General features: G+C 44.6%; 1 protein-coding gene across 1 annotated transcript in view; it reads left to right on the top strand.

Moving 5' to 3' along the window:
- Positions 1 to 18454, top strand: part of IL31RA (interleukin 31 receptor A) — a 58772-nt gene extending 40318 nt beyond the window's left edge. Inside the window, 8 exon segments of the mRNA XM_019929159.2 lie at positions 4932 to 5114; positions 6104 to 6205; positions 7152 to 7221; positions 7223 to 7296; positions 9303 to 9443; positions 15255 to 15348; positions 16532 to 16613; positions 17924 to 18454. Coding sequence (XP_019784718.1) covers positions 4932 to 5114; positions 6104 to 6205; positions 7152 to 7221; positions 7223 to 7296; positions 9303 to 9443; positions 15255 to 15348; positions 16532 to 16613; positions 17924 to 18373 — 1196 coding nt within the window. The 3' untranslated portion in view covers positions 18374 to 18454.
- Positions 18455 to 20854: the final 2400 nt, after the last annotated feature.

A 20854-nucleotide genomic window follows, 5' to 3' on the forward strand; every position in this document is an offset into this window, starting at 1 on the left:
ATTAATATGGTGTATCACGTTGATTGATTTGCGTATATTGAAGAATCCTTGCATTTCTGGAATAAACCCCACTTGATCATGGTGTATGATCCGTTTAATGTGCTGTTGGATTCTGTTTGCTAGTATTTTGTTGAGGATTTTTGCATCTATGTTCATCAGTGATATTGGCCTGTAGTTTTCTTTCTTTGTGACATCCTTGTCTGGTTTTGGTATCAGGGTGATGGGGGCCTCGTAGAATGAGTTGGGGAGTGTTCCTCCCTCTGCTATATTTTGGAAGAGTTTGAGAAGGATAGGTGACAGCTCTTCTCTAAATGTTTGATAGAATTCGCCTGTGAAGCCATCTGGTCCTGGGCTTTTGTTTGTTGGAAGATTTTTAATCACAGTTTCAATTTCAGTGCTTGTGATTGGTCTGTTCATATTTTCTATTTCTTCCTGATTCAGTCTTGGCAGGTTGTGCCTTTCTAAGAAGTTGTCCATTTCTTCCAGGTTGTCCATTTTGTTGGCATTGCTTGTAGTAATCTCTCATGATCTTTTGTACTTCTGCAGTGTCATCTGTTACTTCTCCTTTTTTATTTCTAATTCTATTGATTTGAGTCTTCTCCCTTTTTTTTCTTGATGAGTCTGGCTAATGGTTTATCTATTTTGTTTATCTTCTCAAAGAACCAGCTTTTAGTTTTATTGATCTTTGCTATCGTTTCCTTCATTTCTTTTTCATTTATTTCTGATCTGATTTTTATGATTTCTTTCCTTCTGCTAACTTTGGGGTTTTTTTGTTCTTCTTTCTCTAATTGCTTTAGGTGCAAGGTTAGGTTGTTTATTCGAGATGTTTCCTGTTTCTTAAGGTAGGATTGTATTGCTATAAACTTCCCTCTTAGAACTGCTTTTGCTGCATCCCATAGATTTTGACTCGTCGTGTCTCCATTGTCATTTGTTTCTAGGTATTTTTTGATTTCCTCTTTGATTTCTTCAGTGATCACTTCGTTATTAAGTAGTGTATTGTTTAGCCTCCATGTGTTTGTATTTTTTACAGATCTTTTCCTGTAATTGATATCTAGTCTCATAGCGTTGTGGTCGGAAAAGATACTTGATACAATTTCAATATTCTTAAATTTACCAAGGCTTGATTTGTGACCCAAGATATAATCTATCCTGGAGAATGTTCCATGAGCACTTGAGAAAAATGTGTATTCTGTTGTTTTTGGATGGAATGTCCTATAAATATCAATTAAGTCCATCTTGTTTAATGTATCATTTAAAGCTTGTGTTTCCTTATTTATTTTCATTTTGGATGATCTGTCCATTTGTGAAAGTGGGGTGTTAAAGTCATCTACTATGAATGTGTTACTGTCGATTTCCCCTTTTATGGCTGTCAGTATTTGCCTTATGTATTGAGGTGCTCCTATGTCGGGTGCATAAATATTTGCAATTGTTATATCTTCTTCTTGGATCGATCCCTTGATCATTATGTAGTGTCCTTCTTTGTCTCTTCTAATAGTCTCTATTTTAAAGTCTATTTTGTCTGATATGAGAATTGCTACTCCAGCTTTCTTTTGGTTTCCATTTGCATGAAATACCTTTTTCTATCCCCTTACTTTCAGTCTGTATGTGTCTCTAGGTCTGAAGTGGGTCTCTTGTAGACAGCAAATATATGCGTCTTGTTTTTGTATCCATTCAGCCAATCTGTGTCTTTTGGTGGGAGCATTTAGTCCATTTACATTTAAGGTAATTATTGATATGTGTGTTCCCATTCCCATTTTCTTAATTGTTTTGGGTTCGTTATTGTAGGTCTTTTCCTTCTTTTGTGTTTCTTGCCTAGAGACGTTCCTTTAGCAGTTGTTGTAAAGCTGGTTTGGTGGTGCTGAACTCTCTCAGCTTTTGCTTGTCTGTAAAGGTTTTAATTTCTCCATCAAATCTGAATGAGATCCTTGCTGGGTAGAGTAATCTTGGTTGCAGGTTTTTCTCCTTCAGCACTTTCAATATGTCCTGCCACTCCCTTCTGGCTTGCAGAGTTTCTGCTGAAAGATCAGCTGTTAACCTTATGGGGATTCCCTTGTGTATTATTTGTTGTTTTTCCCTTGCTGCTTTTAATATGTTTTCTTTGTATTTAATTTTTGACAGTTTGATTAATATGTGTCTTGGCGTATTTCTCCTTGGATTTATCCTGTATGGGACTCTCTGTGCTTCCTGGACTTGATTAACTATTTCCTTTCCCATATTAGGGAAGTTTTCAACTATAATCTCTTCAAATATTTTCTCAGTCCCTTTCTTTTTCTCTTCTTCTTCTGGAACCCCTATAATTCGAATGTTGGTGCGTTTAATGTTGTCCCAGAGGTCTCTGAGACTGTCCTCAGTTCTTTTCATTCTTTTTTCTTTATTCTGCTCTGCAGTAGTTATTTCCACTATTTTATCTTCCAGGTCACTTATCCGTTCTTCTGCCTCAGTTATTCTGCTATTGATCCCATCTAGAGTATTTTTCATTTCATTTATTGTGTTGTTCATCATTGTTTGTTTCATCTTTATTTCTTCTAGGTCCTTGTTAACTGATTCTTGCATTTTGTCCATTCTATTTCCAAGATTTTAGATCATCTTTACTATCATTATTCTGAATTCTTTTTCAGGTAGAGTGCCTATTTCCTCTTCATTTGTTAGGTCTGGTGGGTTTTTATCTTGCTCCTTCATCTGCTGTGTGTTTTTCTGTCTTTTCATTTTGCTTATCTTACTGTGTTTGGGGTCTCCTTTTTGCAGGCTGAAGGTTCGTAGTTCCTGTTGTTTTTTGTGTCTGTCCCCAGTGGCTAAGGTTGGTTCAGTGGGTTGTGTAGGCTTCCTGGTGGAGGGTACTAGTGCCTGTGTTCTGGTGGATGAGGCTGGATCTTTTCTTTCTGGTGGGCAGGTCCACGTCTGGTGGTGTGTTTTGGGGTGTCTGTAGACTTATTATGATTTTGGGCAGCCTCTGTGCTAATGGGTGGGGTTGTGTTCCTGTCTTGCTAGTTGTTTGGCATAGGATATCCAGCACTGTAGCTTGCTGGTCGTTGAGTGAAGCTGGGTGCTGGCGTTGAGATGGAGATCTCTGGGAGATTTTCACCGTTTGATATTATGTGCAGCTGGGAGGCCTCTTGTGGACCAGTGTCCTGAAGTTGGCTCTCCCACCTCAGAGGCACAGCACTGACTCCTGGCTGCAGCACCAAGAGCCTTTCATCCACAGGGCTCCTTAATTTGGGATGATTCGTTGTCTATTCATGTATTCCACAGATGCAGGGTACATCAAGTTGATTGTAGAGCTTTAATCCGCTGCTTCTGAGGCTGCTGGGAGAGATTTCCCTTTCTCTTCTTTGTTTTCACAGCTCCCAGGGGCTCAGCTTTGGATTTGGCCCCGCCTGTGCGTGTAGGTTGCCGGAGGGCGTCTGTTCTTTGCTCAGACAGGACGGGGTTAAAGGAGCCGCTGATTCGGAGGCTCTGGCTCACTCAGGGCGGGGGGGGGGGGGGGGGGGGGGGGGGGGGGAGGGGCGGTAGGGAGGGTCACGGAGTGCGGGGCGGGCCTGCAGCTGCAGAGGCCGGCGTGACGTTGCTAGCCTGAGGCGCGCCGTTCGTTCTCCCGGGGGAGTTGTCCCTGGATCCCAGGACCCTGGCAGTGGCGGGCTGCACAGGCTCCCCGGAAGGGGGTGTGGATAGTGACCTGTGTTCGCACACAGGCTTCTTGGTGGCGGCAGCAGCGGCCTTAGCGTCTCATGTCTGTCTCTGGGCTCCGCACTTTTAGCCGCGGCTCGCGCCCGTCTCTGGAGCTCCTTTAAGCAGCGCTCTTAATCCCCTCTCCTCGTGCACCAGGAAACAAAGAGGGAAGAAAAAGTCTCTTGCCTCTTCGGCAGGTCCAGACTCCCCCCCCCCCCCACCCCCCGACTCCCTCCCGGCTAGCCGCGGTGCACTAACGCCCTGCAGACTGTGTTCACGCCGCCAACCTCAGTCCTCTCCCGGCGCTCCGACAGAAGCCGGAGCCTCAGCTCCCAGCCCCGCCCGCCCCGGCGGGTGAGCAGACAAGCCTCTCGTCTGGTGAGTGCCGGTCGGCTCCGATCCTCTGTGCTGGAATCTCTCCGCTTTGCCCTCCGCACCCCTGTTGCTGCGCTCTCCTCCGCGGCTCTGAAGCTCCCCCACTCCGCCACCCGCAGTCTCCGCCACCCGCAGTCTCCGCCTCCGAAGCTCCCCCACTCCGCCACCCGCAGTCTCCGCCCGCGAAGGGGCTTCCTAGTGTGTGGACACTTTTCCTTCTTCACAGCTCTCTCCCGCTGGTGCAGGACCCGTCCCTATCCTTTTGTCTCTGTTTATTTTTTTCTTTTGCCCTAACCAGGTACGTGGGGGGTTCCTTGCCTTTTGGGAGGTCTGAGGTCTTCTGCCAGCGTTCAGTAGGTGCTCCGTAGGAGTTGTTCCACGCGTAGATGTATTTCTGGTGTATCTGTGGGGAGGAAGGTGATCTCCGAGTCTTACTCTTCCGCCATCTTCCCGGAAGTCCTCTGTACTTTTTCTGGTATGATTTTCGCGTCACCATCTTCCAGCTTCCCAGCCACAGAATTACAGGTGCCTGAAATTCTACCTTTAGAGATTCATTCTTTGTCTCAGGCTTGCTTTCCTTTTGACTTGCAGAGACACCAGAGCTACCCTGTAAGTCGTCTTAGTCATCAACCTTCTAGTAAGATTCTTTGCTGGAAATAGGTGAAATTGGGGAAGATAACAAAATGTGAAGAAGGCAGTTCATCAAATATTGAGGGTAAGGAAAAGGGACACAATAAAAGCAGTAATAACAGTATCATAGGGGAAGGCTGCAGTGGGGATCCTGAACTTTGACCTTCTTTACACTTTGGGCAATGAATGGTTGTTAATGTTGTTGGTGCACTTGGAGGATGAGTTGGGTGTTGTGAAGCAGTCCTCTTTTCTCCTTTCAGCATTTCAGTGCATTGAGGCCATGCAGACCTGCTTCACTCAGGACCAGCTGGTGGTGGAGTGGCAAAGCTCTGCTCTGGAGGTGGATACATGGATGATTGAGTGGGTCCCAGATTTGGACTCAGAGTCCTCAACCATTTCCTGGGAATCTGTGTCTCAGACCAGGAACTGGGCAATCCAGCAGGGTAGCCAGTGCAGAGCCCACAAGTTCCCTCTGTGTAGGATTCTGTTTCATTTTCATCAGTTTTTAAATCCTTAACTTTGGCTTCAAAACTGTAAATGTGAGTAATAGAATTTGACAAGCTAGGGCAAGCTTAAGGAAGTGTACTTCTTGGCATTTCCCAGCAATACTAGAATAGGAAGCCATAGGTATCAGACCAGGCATCTGGTGTGTTTCCAGGTGGGAAACACCATCTTGACACCCACCATCAGAGAGCTCTTCCCAGATATATTGATCACATGGATAACACCAGAGTTTGTATCCCATCTGTCCTACCCAGGGCACCTCCTTCAGTTCTGGTTGCCTGTTTCAGATCTAGGCCCCTTCCCCAGGTGATTGATACAGGGAATAGCCTTCTTTTCAAGAAAGCCCCTGCTCCATGTAAGACACATAAGTGAGGCTTTACTCTCCAACCATTTCTTAATACTTAATAGCATCCACATGAAGAGTTATGCTTATGTAGGGATGCAGACAGAAGAGGTACAATTTATGGTACCTGAGTTCTCTAGGGTGATACGCTATTGAAAGAAGGGTTAAGTTTATTCTGTAGTGCCCCCAAATCATGTAACAAAATCAGTGATGGAGGAGAGACTGGAGCTCTTACTTCTCCTTTCCTGGGTGGCTCTGTCATTTTGTCAGAGTGGTGCAGGTTTAGTTCTAATAATTAATTTAAAAATGTTAGAAATGGAATAGACATTAGAGACCATCCAACCTAACTTCCTTATTTTCCATATGTGGAAACTATAGAAAAATAAAATATCTTCTGTAAGTCATAGCACATAAGTCTTAGTCTAGCTTTCCTTCTTCTATGCCATGCTCTGCACCTAATGCTTGTTTCTCTCTCTTCCCACTCTCTCTGTCCCCCCCCCTCTCTTTCTCCCTCTCCTTTTCTCTCCGTCTCCCTCCCTCCCCAACCTTCCCTCTCTCTCTCTCCCCCCTCCCCTTTTTCCACAGATGAACTAAAACCTTTCCGGTGCTATAACATCTCTGTGTATCCAATGTTGCAAGACCGAGTGGGTGAGCCATATTCTATCCAGGCTTATGTCAAAGAAGGTGGTATGTATGGACAAGTTTCTGTTGAGGAAAGGAAGCACTGGGGCCTGTCCAACATTTACACAAGGCTGTGAAGGCCTGTAGCTTGTTCACAGTTGCTTTAGTGCCCATCCGTGCTGCACCTTAGCTCGTAGTAAGCTATGTATGTTTGACCCAGTTGTGGTCACGGTATGGATTCACTGAATTTTTTTTTTTTGGCTGTGCTGTGTGGCATGTGGGATCTTAGTTCCCCGACCAGGGATCGAACCTGCACCCCCTGCATTGGAAGCGTGGAGTCTCAACTACTGGACCACCAGGGAAGTCCCTGGATTCACTGAATTTTAAAGCTGGAGTAGACATTAGAGATCAAGTCCAAGCCCTTCATCTCACAAACGGAAAATTGAGGCTCAGAGAGGTGAAATAACTTGCCCAAAGTCACAAAGAAACTCAGTGCAGATAGCGCTGTAAGCAGAAACAACATTTAGCTAAGACCAAGTTAGGAACCCTAAGAGTTATTCGTAACTTGGAGATGCTAGAACATTATTTATTTTTAATTATGTAGTGATAAGCCAGGGTTTTATTGGCAAACCACTCAGACTGTATCTTTTTGAAAGTTAACATCTTCCAGATTCAACCTTAGGAAATATATCCTGTCACTCAGAGGTAGCCCATGGAGGCATACTCTTTAATTGTTTGATAATAGCTATTACAGGTATGAATGAAAGAGCTGGGCTCCAAATCAGAGTGAGAGGTCTTGTTCTCTGGTCTTGGACACTGCTTCCCTTCCTGTTCAAGATGGATGATTCTAGACAACAATTTTCTCAAACAAACTGATTCATCAGTTCCCTACTCTGCCCCCACCTCCCACCCCCAGCACTGATTAGTCTGAGGACTGGCCAGAGATTTTGTGGGGCAAGGATCTGCTGGGGTGTAATTCGGTGTTTATTATTTATCTCCCTGTCCTATAAAGGTCCATCAGCAGGTCCCATGACAAAGGCGGAGAACATTGGTGTGGAGACAGTCACAATTACACGGAAGGAGTCCCAAGAGTCAGAGAAACGGTTTCATCAACAACTGTACCATATTTTACCAAGCTGAAGATGGAAAGGAATTCTGTAAGTGAGCTTATCGACAAGTTGAAAGAACCCCAAGCCCCAGATAGATGCTATGGATAGACCTGCTATAGGGGTGACTCCCATGGCTGGTGCCCTGCCACCTTGCAGGAATCACTCAGCTTCTTTGAGCTTCTCTGAAAATGGGGCCAAGGGCACCCACCTCTTGAGTTTTTTAGAGTCAGGTGAGAGTGAAATGACTGTACCTGAGAGTCCGGTAGGAACCAGAGGGCTTGATATAATTTGTGCCTATCAGGCCGTGAACAGGTGGGCCTTCTGGGAGCTTCCTGACCTCTATTCCAGAGTGGGGCATAACCTGGATTAAAGGCTGGAGGGGGACAGACCCTGTTTCGTGGCACTTACTTCAGTGCAGGACCCTTTACCATGACTCCTACCACCCACTGCTTTTTTCTTGCGTCTACAATATTGCCTAACATCCTGAGTTCTGGGCTGGGCTTGGATTCCCATTTAGGCTAATTTGTTGTTGTTGTTGTTACAGTAGAATACATATAACACAAAACTGACCACTTTAAACATTTGAAAGTGTACAATTTAGTGGCATTAAGTACATCCATAATGTTGTGCAACCATCACCACTACCTATTTCTGCCCCAGATAGAAACCCTGTACCCATTCAGTCGCTACCTTACCCTTGTCCCACAGTCCCTGGCGACCACAACATTGCTTTCTGTCTCTATGGATTTACCTATTCTGGATATTTCATATAAACAGAATCATACAATATGGGGCCTTTTTTTGCCTGGCTTCTTTCACTTAGCATAATGTGTTCAAAGTTCAGCCATGTCATAGCATGTATTAGCACCGCATTCCTTTTCATGGCTAAATAATTTTCTATTATATGGATAAACAGTTTGTTTATCCATTCATCAGTTGATGGGACACTTGGGTTGTTTTCATCTTTTAGCCAGTGTGATTAATGCTGCTATGAACATTGGTGTACAACTATCTGTTTGAATCTCTGCTTTTTATTCTTTGGGGTGTATTACTAGGAGTAGAATTGCTGGGTCATATGGTAATACTAGTTTAACTTATTTAGGAACCACCAAACTCTTTTCATAGCAGCTACACCAATTTACATTTCTACCAGCAATATATATGAGAATTCTAATTTCTCCATATCCTTACCAACACTTGATATTTTCCATTTAAAAAATAGTGTGGCTATCCTAGTGGGTGTAAAGTGCTATTTCAATGTGGTTTTGATTTGTACTTCCTTAATAACTAATGATGTAGAGCATCTTTGTACTTGCTCTTTGGCCATTTGTGTATCTTCTTTGGAGAAAGTCTTTTCAGACTCTTTGCCAATTTTTTTATTTTTATTTTTTTTGCGGTATGCGGGCCTCTCACTGCTGTGGCCTCATCCATTGCGGAGCACAGGCTCCGGACGTGCAGGCCCAGCGGCCATGGCTCATGGGCCCAGCTGTTCCACGGCATGTGGGATCCTCCCGGACCGGGGCACGAACCCGTGTCCCCTGCATCGGCAGGTGGACTCTCAACCACTGCGCCACCAGGGAAGCCCTGCCATTTTTAAATTGGGTTGTTTGTCTTCCGGTGTTGAGCTGTTAGAGTTTTGTGGGTTTTTTTTTAACATATTCTGGATACAGATTCCTTATCAAATATATGATTTGCAAATATTTTCCCATTCTGTAAGTTGTTTTTTCACGCTCTTGATAGTGTCTTTTGATGAAGTTCAGTTTAATCTTTTTGCTGCTTGTGTGTTTGGTGTCATATTTAAGAAATCATTGCCAAATTTAAGGACATATAGATTTATCCTATGTTTTCTAAGCGTCGTATAGATTTAACTCTTATATTTAGGTCTTTGATCCATCTTGATAGGCTAATTTTAATCAGAACATGAATAAAGAGATTGGGGTATGAGGTGGCCAAGTTTGGAAGCCCAGGTTCCAATGCTTTTATATCAGTGCCACTAAAGCACAGTTTTCACTTGGGTTTGGCTGTGGTATTTGACTTTTATATTTTTCCTTTAGCCAAGACAGTCAACTCCAGCATCTTGCAGTATAGCCTGGAGTCCCTGACACGAAAGACCTCTTACACTGTTCAGGTCATGGCCAGCACCAGTGCTGGGGGAACTAGTGGCACCAGGATAAACTTCAAGACATTGTCAATTAGTGAGTACTCCTTCAGTCCCTGGGAATGTCTCCTTGGCATTTCCTTTAGGCTAGTCACAGATGATGTTTCCCAAAGGCAGGGGGAGGGCAAGTGAAAGGGAGAAGTGAGAAGAACCATTTGCTCTCTGACTCATTGGCCTTCCTGGAAAGCATATGGGTGACGAGGGAGGAGGGAGAGCAGGAAAATTGAGAGCTGAATTTGGAAAGATGGGTCATTTTGCTTCTTCCTGGGTAGCCCCGAATCTTCTTAGGGAGGAGGGATCAAGTGAATGCCAACTTCACTGTCACTCCAAACCAGCTCCCACCTCAAGGCTATCCCCAAGTTCATAGTCACCAGTCCCTGTGTGTCAAACAAGGGAAAGCCTTGGTTGATCAAGCACCATTGGCCCACTTAACCTCATTGTTTGTGGAGTTTTTTGAGTAAAAAAGTGTATAATATGTTCTACTAATCAGCTTTTATATTAAAAAATGAGAGCAAGAGGGCTTCCCTGGTGGCGCAGTGGTTGAGAGTCCGCCTGCCGATGCAGGGGACACGGGTTCGTGCCCCGGTCTGGGAAGATCCCACATGCCGCAGAGCGGCTGGGCCCGTGAGCCATGGCCACTGAGCCTGCACATCCAGAGCCTGTGCTCCGCAACGGGAGAGGCCACAACAGCGAGAGGCCCATGTACCACCAAAAAAAAAAAAAAAAAAAATGGGAGCAAGAAAAATTTAATAAATACAACAATAATGTAAAATACAATGTGATTCATACGATGGTTATGGGGAATATTCAAGAGGGAAAGAAGACAGGCTGAAGAGGGAGATGAGGAAGAAAGAAGGAAGGAGAATGGGAGAAAACAGAGAAATAGAATGGGAGAAACAGAAATCTCTGTCTTTGAATGACAGAGGTTTGATTTTAAGGATATACTAACACTTTAAAAAAATGAAGCTTAAAAGTGAAGGAACATTGCAAAATTTTCAATAAAAGCTATAAATAGTCTAAGTATTCTTGAAATTCTCCTGTTCATCATCACGCATCCAAAAGAATAAAAATAGCTTATGGTTCTGGAAAATGTGAGTAAAACATGTGTTTTTACACAGAAAACATGTTCTGTTTTTATTGACTAACATTGTCTTTTGGGAGTTCTTTTTGATATTGCTCTTTAAAGTCTTTTAAAATCATGTTATATTTTCACAACACTAGGCACAAATTGCATTATCTGATGGAATTTTCTCTACGGGTCAGATTGAAATCAAGAGCCTGCCTTGGAGACTAGAAGTTTCTTACCCTTGGTTCTTTTGTTTGTTTGCTTTTCATTTTTTTATTGGAGTATAATTGCTTTACAATGTTGTGTTAGTTTCTGCTGTACAATGAAGTGAACCAACTATATATATACCTATTTCCCCTCCCTCTTGGACCTCCCTCCAACCCCACCCCCCCAATCCCACCCATCTAGGTCGTCACAGAGCACCGAGCTGAGCTTCCTGTGCATGTTCCTGCTAGCTATCTGTTTTACACATGGTAGTGTATATATGTCAGTCCTAATCTCCCAGTTAGTCCCACCCTCCCCTTCCCGCCCTGTGTCCATATGTCCATTCTCTACATCTGCATCTCTATTCCTGCCCTGCAAATAGGTTCATCTGTACCATTTTTCTAGATTTCACATCTATGCATTAATATGCGATATTTGTTTTTCTTTTTCTGGCTTACTTCACTTTGTATGACAGACTCTAGGTCCATCCACCTCACTACAAATACCCAATAAAACCTTCCTATAGGAGTTCACTGTGGTTTAAGCGGGTGTGCTTAATTGTTCTGGAATTTCTGATCAATTGAAATTAAAAAATCTTGTTGCAATAATAGTGGTTTTGCCACTCCCGGTTGTTTGAGATGGATCTGTCCCGTGTTTGGTTGGGGTCTGATTCAGTGTGTGTTGCCACCGGCTGCTCACAGGTAAAACAGAAATTCTCTTTTACCAGCAAGTTTCTGCTTTTTATTTTTAGAATAAATCATCAGGGAAATGAAGAGAGGATGCTTTTGCTTTGGGTTGTGGTCAAGAACTGATTAAATAATTTAGTGTCCCCGGCACACACTAAAAATCACACACTTCGGTTGTGATCTCAGTGGCATATTTGTTTGCTTATGTTTTATTACGTTTATTATTGCAGACATTCAGTAGTTCATTACTTTCTCTTATTTTTTTTCTGAAAATTTAATTTGCGGTTGTACCTACAGTGTTTGAGAACTCAGCATCCTTGTTTTCTACAAATACTGATTAAAACAAAATGCTGTAAAATGTAAAACATTGTAATTACCTTCCCATGTCTTTGTTGTATTTGTGCTGAAATGTTTTCACATTCCTTTGTCTGGAAGAAATTCTTTGCTTTCGTTTTGATTATGTTGCTTACCTTGAAAGCAATAGGTTTTGATATTTTCTCTTGGAAGATTTTATATATTTGGGGGAATATGTAATATATCTAATAAAAGATAAATATTATCATGTAAACAACAACAACAAAAACCCTCATACCTTTTTATGGCTGAGTGACATTCCATTGTATATATGTACCACATCTTTATCCTTTCATCTGTTGTTGGACATTTAGGTTGTTTCCATGTTCTGGCTATTGTAAATAGAGCTGCAATGAACATTGAGGTACATGTGTCCTTTTGCATTATGGTTTCCTCAGGGTATAGTGGGATTGCTGGGTCATATACTAGTTCTATTTTTAGTTTTTTAAGGAACCTCCATACTGTTTTCCATAGTAGTTGTATCAATTTATGTTCCCACCAACAGTGCAAGAGGGTTCCCTTTTCTCCACACCCTCTCCAGCATTTACTGTTTGTAGATTTTTTGGTGATGGCCATTCTGACCAGTGTGAGGTGACACCTCATTGCAGTTTTGATTTGCATTTCTCTAATAATTAGTGATGTTGAGCAGCTTTTCATGCGCCTCTTGGCCATCTGTATGTCTTCTTTGGTGAAATATCTATTTAGGTCTTCCACCCATTTTTTAATTGGGTTGTTTGTTTTTTTGATATTGAGCTCCATGAGCTGTTTATATATTTTGGAGATGAATCCTTTGTTGCTTCGTTTGCACATATTTTCTCCCATTCTGAAGGTTCTGTCTTTTCATCTTATTTATGGTTTCCTTTGCTGTGCAAAAGCTTTTAAGTTTAATTACGTCCCATTTGTTTATTTTTGTTTTTATTTTCATTACTCTAGGAGGTGGGTCAAAATAAGTCTTGCTGTGGTTTATATCAAAGAGTGTTCTGCCTATGTTTTTGTCTAAGAGTTTTATAGTATCTGGTCTTACATTTAGGTCTCTAATCCATTTTGAGTTTATTTTTGTGTATGCTGTGAGGGAATGTTCTAATTTCATTCTTTTACATGTAACTGTCCAGTTTTCCCAGCACCACTTATTGAAGAGGCTGTCTTTTCTCCATTGTATGTTCTTGCCTCCTGTGTCATAAATTAGGTGACCATATGTGTGTGGGTTTATCTCTGGGCTTTCTATCCTGTACCATTGATCTATATTTCTGTTTCTGTGCCAGTACCATACTGTCTTGATTACTGTAGCCTTGTAGTGTAGATTAGTCAGGGAGCCTGATTCCTCCAGCTCCATTTCTTTTTCAAGATTGCTTTGCTATTCAGGGTCTTTTGTGTTTCCATACAAATTGTGAATTTTTTTTTTCTAATTCTGTGAAGAATGCCATTGGTAATTTAATAGGGATTGCATTGAATCTGTAGATTGCTTTGGGTAGTAGAGTCAGTTTCACAATATTGATTCTTCCAATCTAAGAACATGGTATATTTCTCCATCTGTTTATGTCATCTTTGATTTCTTTCATCAGTGCTTTATAGTTTTCTGAGTACAGATCTTTTGCCTCCTTAGGTAGGTTTATTCCTAGGTATTTTATTCTTTTTGTTGCAATGGTGAAAGGGATTGTTTCCTTAAGTTCTCTTTCTGATTTTTCATTGTTAGTGTGTAGGAATGCAAGAGATTTCTGTGCATTAATTTGTATCCTGCCACCTTACCAAATTCATTGATTAGTTCTAGTAATTTTCTGGTGGCATCTTTAGGATTTTCTATGTATAGTATCATGTCATTTGCAAACAGTGACAGTTTTACTTCTTCTTTTCCAATTTATATTCCTTTTATTTCTTTTTATTCTCTGATTGCCATGGCTAGGACTTCCAAAACTGTGTTGAATAGGAGGGGCAAGTGTGGACACCCTTGTCTTGTTCCTGATCTTAGAGGAAATGCTTTCAGTTTTTCACCATTGAGAATGATGTTTGCTGTGGGTTTGTCACATATGGCCTTTATTATGTTGAGGTAGGTTCCCTCTATGCCCATTTTCTGGAGAGTTTTTATCAAAAATGGGTGCTGAATTTTGTCAAAAGCTTTTTCTGCATCTATTGAGGTGATCATATGGGTTTTATTCCTTAATCTGTTAATATGGTGTATCACATTGATTGATTTGCATATATTGAAGAATCCTTGCATTCCTGGAATAAACCCCACTTGATCATGGTGTATGATCCTTTTAATGTGCTATTGGATTCTGTTTGCTAGTATTTTGTTGAGGATTTTTGCATCTATATTCATCGATGATATTGGCCTATAGTTTTCTTTCTTTGTGACATCTTTGTCTGGTTTTGGTATCAGGGTGATGGTGGCCTCGCAGAATGATTTTGGGAGTGTTTCTCCCTCTGCAGTTTTTTGGAAGAGTTTGAGAAGAATAGGTGTTAGCTCTTCTCTAAATGTTTGATAGATTTCACCTGTGAAGCCATCTGGTCCTGGACCTTTGTTTGTTGGAAGAGTTTTTTTTTTTTTTTTTTTTGGCGGTACGCGGGCCTCTCACTGCTGTGGCCTCTCCCGTTGCAGAGCACAGGCTCCAGACGCGCAGGCTCAGCGGCCATGGCTCACGGGCCCAGCTGCTCCGCGACATGTGGGATCTTCCCGGACCGGGGCACGAACCCGTGTCCCCTGCATCGGCAGGCGGACTCTCAACCACTGCTACACCAGGGAGGCCCCTGTTGGAAGATTTTTAATCACGGTTTCAATTTCATTACTCGTGATGGGTCTGTTACTCTTGGTTCTTATAGATCTCCCTGCTTCTGTCTTTGATCCTCTACCATCTGTTTTCCACACAGCAGCCAGAGTTTAAAATCCTAGACCCCCTGCCTAAAACCCACCAGTGGCTTCTGTTGTATTTTGAATTCAATCCAAACTCCTTCCCATTGCTTTCAGGACCCTTCCTCATCTGTCCCTTCCTGACCTCACCTCCCACCACTTCCCGTTTATGTTCTCATTTATGCTTTTCCTTCTGCCTGGAATGCTTTCCCCAGCATGAATGTGGGCAGTTCTTTCTCATTATTCACATTAGCTCAGATTTCTTCCTTTGCCACCCTATCTAAAGGTGCTAACCCCCTACCCACTTTACCCTACTCTCTATCACCCCATTTTATCTGAAATAGGTTATTTATTGTCTGAATTCTTGAGCCAGAAGGTAAGCGCCACGGAAGTAGGGATCTTGTGTTTCTTGCTTCTTGCTATTTATTTTATTACCCAGAAGAGTGTTTGGCAATTGTAAGTGCTCAGAAAATGTTTACTAGATGAATGAAGTTGGAGGATGAATGTGGGGAACACAATTTCTGTCAGTATTATTCAGGGAGAAGAGAAATTGAATGAATTTGAATTAAATTGAAAGAAAACGTTTAGGGTATATGTTGCTGAAGCTACTGGAAGAAAACATTAATCTTTGATTTTTGTCAAGAAAGTAAGGGGCTCAACCTGCTACTGACTTTTGTTCTCCTTTTCTCAAAGGTGTCTTTGAGATTTTTGTTATAACTTCCCTGGTTGGAGGTGGCCTTCTTATTCTCATCATCCTGACGGTGGCATATGATCTCAAAAAACCCAAGTGAGTTTGTAGACAACAGTGTGGGCCCTCAAAATCGGGAGTGGAAAGGGGTGGAAGACACCATGGGTGGAAGAGGGCACACTGCCGTTAAGGGGTGTCCATTCATTCATTGAGTTGGTACATATGTATTGAATTTATTGTATGCCTTACACTGTGGCACATCAGAATTCTAACCAAACAGGAGGACTTGTACCCCCGACAGCGCTGTGCACCGGGCCTAGGACTTTTTGAAGCCGGGGAAAGACCAGCTGCCCCACAGGCCTTGTCTTCTGTGTTTGGCATCTGAGACTAGAGTTGGGGAGAAGATCCTCTCTCTGTGTGTCTAGAGGGGACCCGTGGCAGCAGCAAAGGCCCTCAAGGCCACCAGCCTCTCTCCCAGGCAGAGCAGGGAGCAGGGTGCCCATGGAGTTAGAGCACTGGCCAGCGTATGCCCAGCACAGGCAGGTCCTTGCTTGTGGCGCAGTGTCAGAGGGGTCGCTGAGGGCCATTTGTCCTGCCTGCTCTGGCCACTGTAGGGAAGGAAGCTTGTCTTCAGGGTCTTGTGCTTTCTCTCTCCAGAGAGCCTCATTCTACCCTGAGGGTCAAGGGCTCTCTACCCATTAGACTGCTCTCTCCAGAGTTACACAGTCGTGGGCCTTCTCTGCCAAGCAGCTGTGCTTAGTTATGGCCAAGCTAATGTCAACCTGAGTCAGCTTTGGGTTGTAAGCAAGTCATCAGCACACGTTCTCGTACATTTTGCACGTCCGACAAGCTCCCAGGTGGTACTGATGCTGCTGGTTGGGACCACACTTTGAGAATCACTGCTCTGAAGTGTGGGTGTCTTGTAAGGCTTAGAGTGTTACCTTTCCTGGGGAATAAATCTCAAGGAAATGGCTCTGTGATGGTGTGATTTTCGGCATCAGGACCAGGGGGTGGAGATTCAGGGTGGGAGAGCAGGGAAGAGTAAGAAAAGCTTTGCCTGGGGAAAGGTCTCCTCCCATCACGTCCCATAGTTGACTTGCAATTTCACTCCCCAAAGTACTTTGCTTTCCCAGTTTCTGTCAGGAGGCTGTGAGCTTGCCCTTATTCAATAGGGAGCCATACGATTCCCTGCATCGAAGCCCTGCTCTTTGGCTTGGCCATGCAGTAGAAGTACAATTCTTCTTGGACTCACTTCCTATTTTAAAATCTTATCTCTTATTAGCAAATGAAAGCACCTATGTTGGCCCAGTGTCCCCAACCCTGCTGAAAGCAGTATAGCCACATGGCGTGGAGATGATTTAAAGGTAAACACTCCTGTTTTTGTTAAGGAGATTGTTGAGCAGGCTGGTTGTGGGAGGTGGACAGGGTGATGGACTGAGGTTTGCATAGGGTTCACATAAAGAGAACTCGAGGTTAAAAAGTCCCAGGGAATGGCTGGCAGGACAGGTGGAATCAGCCTTCCTGGAATGACTTTGACCTCATTCTTTGGACAAGAGGAAAGGGCTTTACCAGGCTCATAGGACCCAGTGTTTGCTGGGCATAAAACTGGTCCTATAAAGGGTGCCATGGAAGAGACACTGGCCCTACCCTTAAGGACCTGACTGTCTAATTAGAAAGCAGGAGAACCCAGCTATAAGATTGGAGACCATTTAAAAAGCAGCCAAGAGCAAGTTAATCTAGAGACCACCTGGGGACCCGAGGGGCCGCTAATGTGCATTTCTGTCCAGAGGCTGGGGCAGGCTGCATCAGATTGTTTTTCTCAGATTGGAGACATTGGCAATGGGGTTTTCTAGGGAGTTATCCGTAATAGAAACCTCCCATTTTCATACATTTTTAAATTCAAAACTGTTCTGAAATTTTAAGGTTTAATTTCTCGGTTAAGTAGAAAGAAGCCCAATCAAATATAACCTTTAAATCCTTGTTATTGAAGGACTGTTTCCAGTATTCCTTGATACGGAATTTTTAATATTAGCCCCTGTTTCAACTCAGAAGTCTTTTTTTAACACGGACGTGAAAATTATTTTTATTATTTAATTAAATTTTGGTTGTTTCTATTTTGTTCTCTATCATTCATGTGTTACCTTATTTCATTTCCTGCTTACCAAAAATTATTAAGAGAGTGAACTAATTCATAGGCAGTCTTGTCTGATGTCTAAAATGTTTTATGAATCATCTGTAGGTCTGGCCTCTGTAGCAGTCACTTATTAATCACTCACTATACGCCAGGCAGTGAGCTAGGCTCTGGGGATACAAAGATGTCGGACACCACACCCACCAGGAGGCCACCTTTGATTTTCTGGTGATGTTGGACAAGTTATTTGTCTTTGTGATAATTCTAATTTTGATGCTGCCATCTTCACTCGGATTTTATGAGCATATGATTATGTGGAAAATAGCCTTGAGCTCTCTAGAAGAAGAAATTGTTTGAATACACTGCATTCTTCTCAGGAAATGGACCACTCTTGCTAACCTCCCATGGAAGGGCACCACTTCTGGCCTCTAAGAGGGGGGCTGGTCCAGAGGTGGGGCTTTGGGTGTCCCAAGCCTAATAGCTTTTGGCTACATCATATGTGGCCCCCAAATGACCATTGGGGTGTCCCTTTCTCTTTTCCAGGATAAGCTAAATCTGAAGGAGTTTGATGACTCTGTGAACACAGAAGAAGATGGGATTCTAAAACCATGTTCTGCCCCCAGTGACCTTATTGACAGGTTGGTGGTAAATTTTGAGAATTTTCTGGAAGTGGTTTCCACAGAGGAACCTGAAAAGGGTCAGGAAAACATCTTGGGAGGGGAAAAGAATGAGTACATGACCTCCCCATATGGGACTTACTGTCCCGCAGTTTCAGTCGAGATTCCACCGAGAGAATCGCAACACCTATGTTCTGGAACGCCAGAGGGGATCTGCTCAGAAGCCAAAGAGCATCCTCTCCCTCCTACCCAAGGTTTAGGGCCAGACCATCTCTGTGGGGAAGGAGCACCAAACCCATACTTGAAAAATTCACTGACAACCAGAGAATTTCTCATGTCTGAAAAACTTCTAGACCAAACCCAAAGAGAAGTCTAAATGCCGCCACGGCTTGAATCCCCCTACGTCTCAGTGTGCATGACTCACAGAAGACTTGGCTACAAGAGCTTCCTTGGCGTCTCCCCATCCCGCTTGTGTTAGAGAAAGTTTCGCACACCCCCGAGTGACGCGTTGAGCTTGGTTGGCCCAGACGTGTAGCTTGCTTGAGAAGAAAGGATGGTGGACTTCCCTGGTGGCGCAGTGGTTAAGAATCCGCCTGCCAATGCAGGGGACACGGGTTCGAGCCCTGCTCTGGGAGGATCCCACATGCCGTGGAGTAACTAAGTCTGTGCGCCACAACTACTGAGCCCACGTGCCACAACTACTGAAGTCCACATGCCTAGAGTCAGTGCTCTGCAACAAGAGAAGCCACCGCAATGAGAAGCCTGCGCACTGCAACGAAGAGTAGCCCCGGCTCTCCGCCCGTGCACAGCAATGAAGACCCAACGCAGCCAAACATAAATAAATAAATTAATTAATTAAAAATAAAGATTTAAGGGCTTCCCTGGTGGCACAGTGGTTGAGAGCCCGCCTGCCGATGCAGGGGACCCGGGTTCGTGTCCCGGTCCAGGAAGATCCCACATGCCGCGGAGCGGCTGGGTCCGTGAGCTGTGGCCGCTGAGCCTGCGCGTCCGGAGCCTGTGCTCTGCAACGGGAGAGGCCACAACAGTGAGAGACCCGCGTACCACAAATTAAAAAAAAAAAAAATTACTTCTTCATTCCGGAGCCGGTGCTCCACAACAGGAGAGGCCACAGCAGTGAGAGGCCTGCGTACCGCAAAAAAAAAAAAAAAGATTTAAAAAGAAAGGATGGTGATCAGCCTGAGCACTTTGCAGAGGAAAAGCAGTTTATTTTCTTTTGTTCAGATAACAAGCTCTCGCTAAGGCCTCTGCCGGATTGACTTGGAGGGGCAGTGGACACCAGAGGCGGACATATCTGGCCTTCCTGAGGAATTGGGCCATGGGCACAGTCTTTGCTGGGACCACTCCTCGCAGCTCCAAGGGAGACTTTCCCTGTTGCCAAAGAACAGTTGCTTAGTTGGCACTTGGGTGGTGTGCCAGGAGGCGAGGCTCTCTCCCTCCACCTTGACCTCCCTGGCTCCAGGCTACACCTCTGAGGTAGCGCTGACACCACTTTAGAGATTAAGTCTCTCTCTCAACATAGGGGTGGGAGGTGGTGTGGCCCTCCTGATGGTGTGCCTGAAATGCCTCATTACCCTCATTAAATCTCAAGTGTCTGTAGCAAAACCCCCGCCCAGGGCTCTTGCCCTTGGTCCACTGCATGGCTGGGGATGGAGGAACGAGGGAGGGCCTTGGCAGCGCGCTGGGGAACGGACTCTCGCTGGGCCGGCAGGTCCACACTACTGTCCAGACCACTGCCCAGCCCTGCAGACAGTTCCTGGAGGCCCTCGCTGCCCCTCTATCTTGCACCCAAGCCTGGGAATAGAAAGATACCAAAGACTGCAGCAGCTTTTTACAGGGACTCTGTCCCCTCACACTGGCTCAGAGCCCAGGAATGCTTACTAAACACACCCTTCAAAGGCCTCTTCCCAGAAGCAGCTGAGCAGGGCCTGTGCACATGGAATGCTTAGCACCTGTGCTGCTCCAACACCAGGATTCCTCTGCCTTCGCGCGGCAAAGCCCAGGGCTTGCAACCATGACTGGAGCTTCTAGCTCCAGTGCTAATGGCAGATACCTGGGAACTTATGGCTGGCACTGGGCTCCTACCCTGAGCACAGTGACATCACGTGACTTCCTGACGTGTGGCTAAGACTCACCTGGCCATCAGGGGAGGTCGCTGAGAGCCTGGTGAGATGGGGGCAGCAGGGCACGGTGAGCCCGGCATTTGCCAGAGAGAAAGGCTGACGGTAATTTTCCTGAGTGCTTGAGAAGTCAGTGCTTGTGTAGCAGGCACAGACTTCACAAGCCACGGACTCAGGTGTGCAAAACCATCGCTTTACTCTTCTAGAACTAAACTTAATTTCTGGCCCAAGCCCCTGGCCTTTCGAAGTGGCCATGGCCCAGTGCAATGATTTGCGTCGCCTCAGGTTTGTAACTCGGTCTCACTGGGGATTTTGTGCCCCGTCCACCCTGGGACTGGCTCTGAACGCCAACAGATGTTCAGGAGAGCAGCACGGAGTCTGCGGCCCGGCGCTGGGCAGGGATGTGCCTCCCCGCCTCCCCGCCACCTGCCTCTGTCCTCAGCCAATGGCTGCATCCTTATCACAGGCACAAGCAGGGTGATGCTTTCCCAAAGCTCTCCTCGTTAAAACTCCAGCGTCTGTAGCACCCTCCCACCCCCCAAATTCGTCACTCCTAGTTTACAGAACAGCAACTACTGATAAATCAAGGAATAAGGGGGGCCTGGAGCAGGGCTCTGGGGAACCTGTGTCCTGGGAGTGGAAAGGGACCAAGCGAAGGGGATACATGGGGTCCCGGCTGTGGTGGGTTCTCTACACCCTGATACCTCCTCCACCCCCGA

The sequence above is a fragment of the Tursiops truncatus genome, chromosome 3, assembly GCF_011762595.2.
Source record: "Tursiops truncatus isolate mTurTru1 chromosome 3, mTurTru1.mat.Y, whole genome shotgun sequence".
In the NCBI taxonomy this organism is placed as follows: domain Eukaryota; kingdom Metazoa; phylum Chordata; class Mammalia; order Artiodactyla; family Delphinidae; genus Tursiops; species Tursiops truncatus.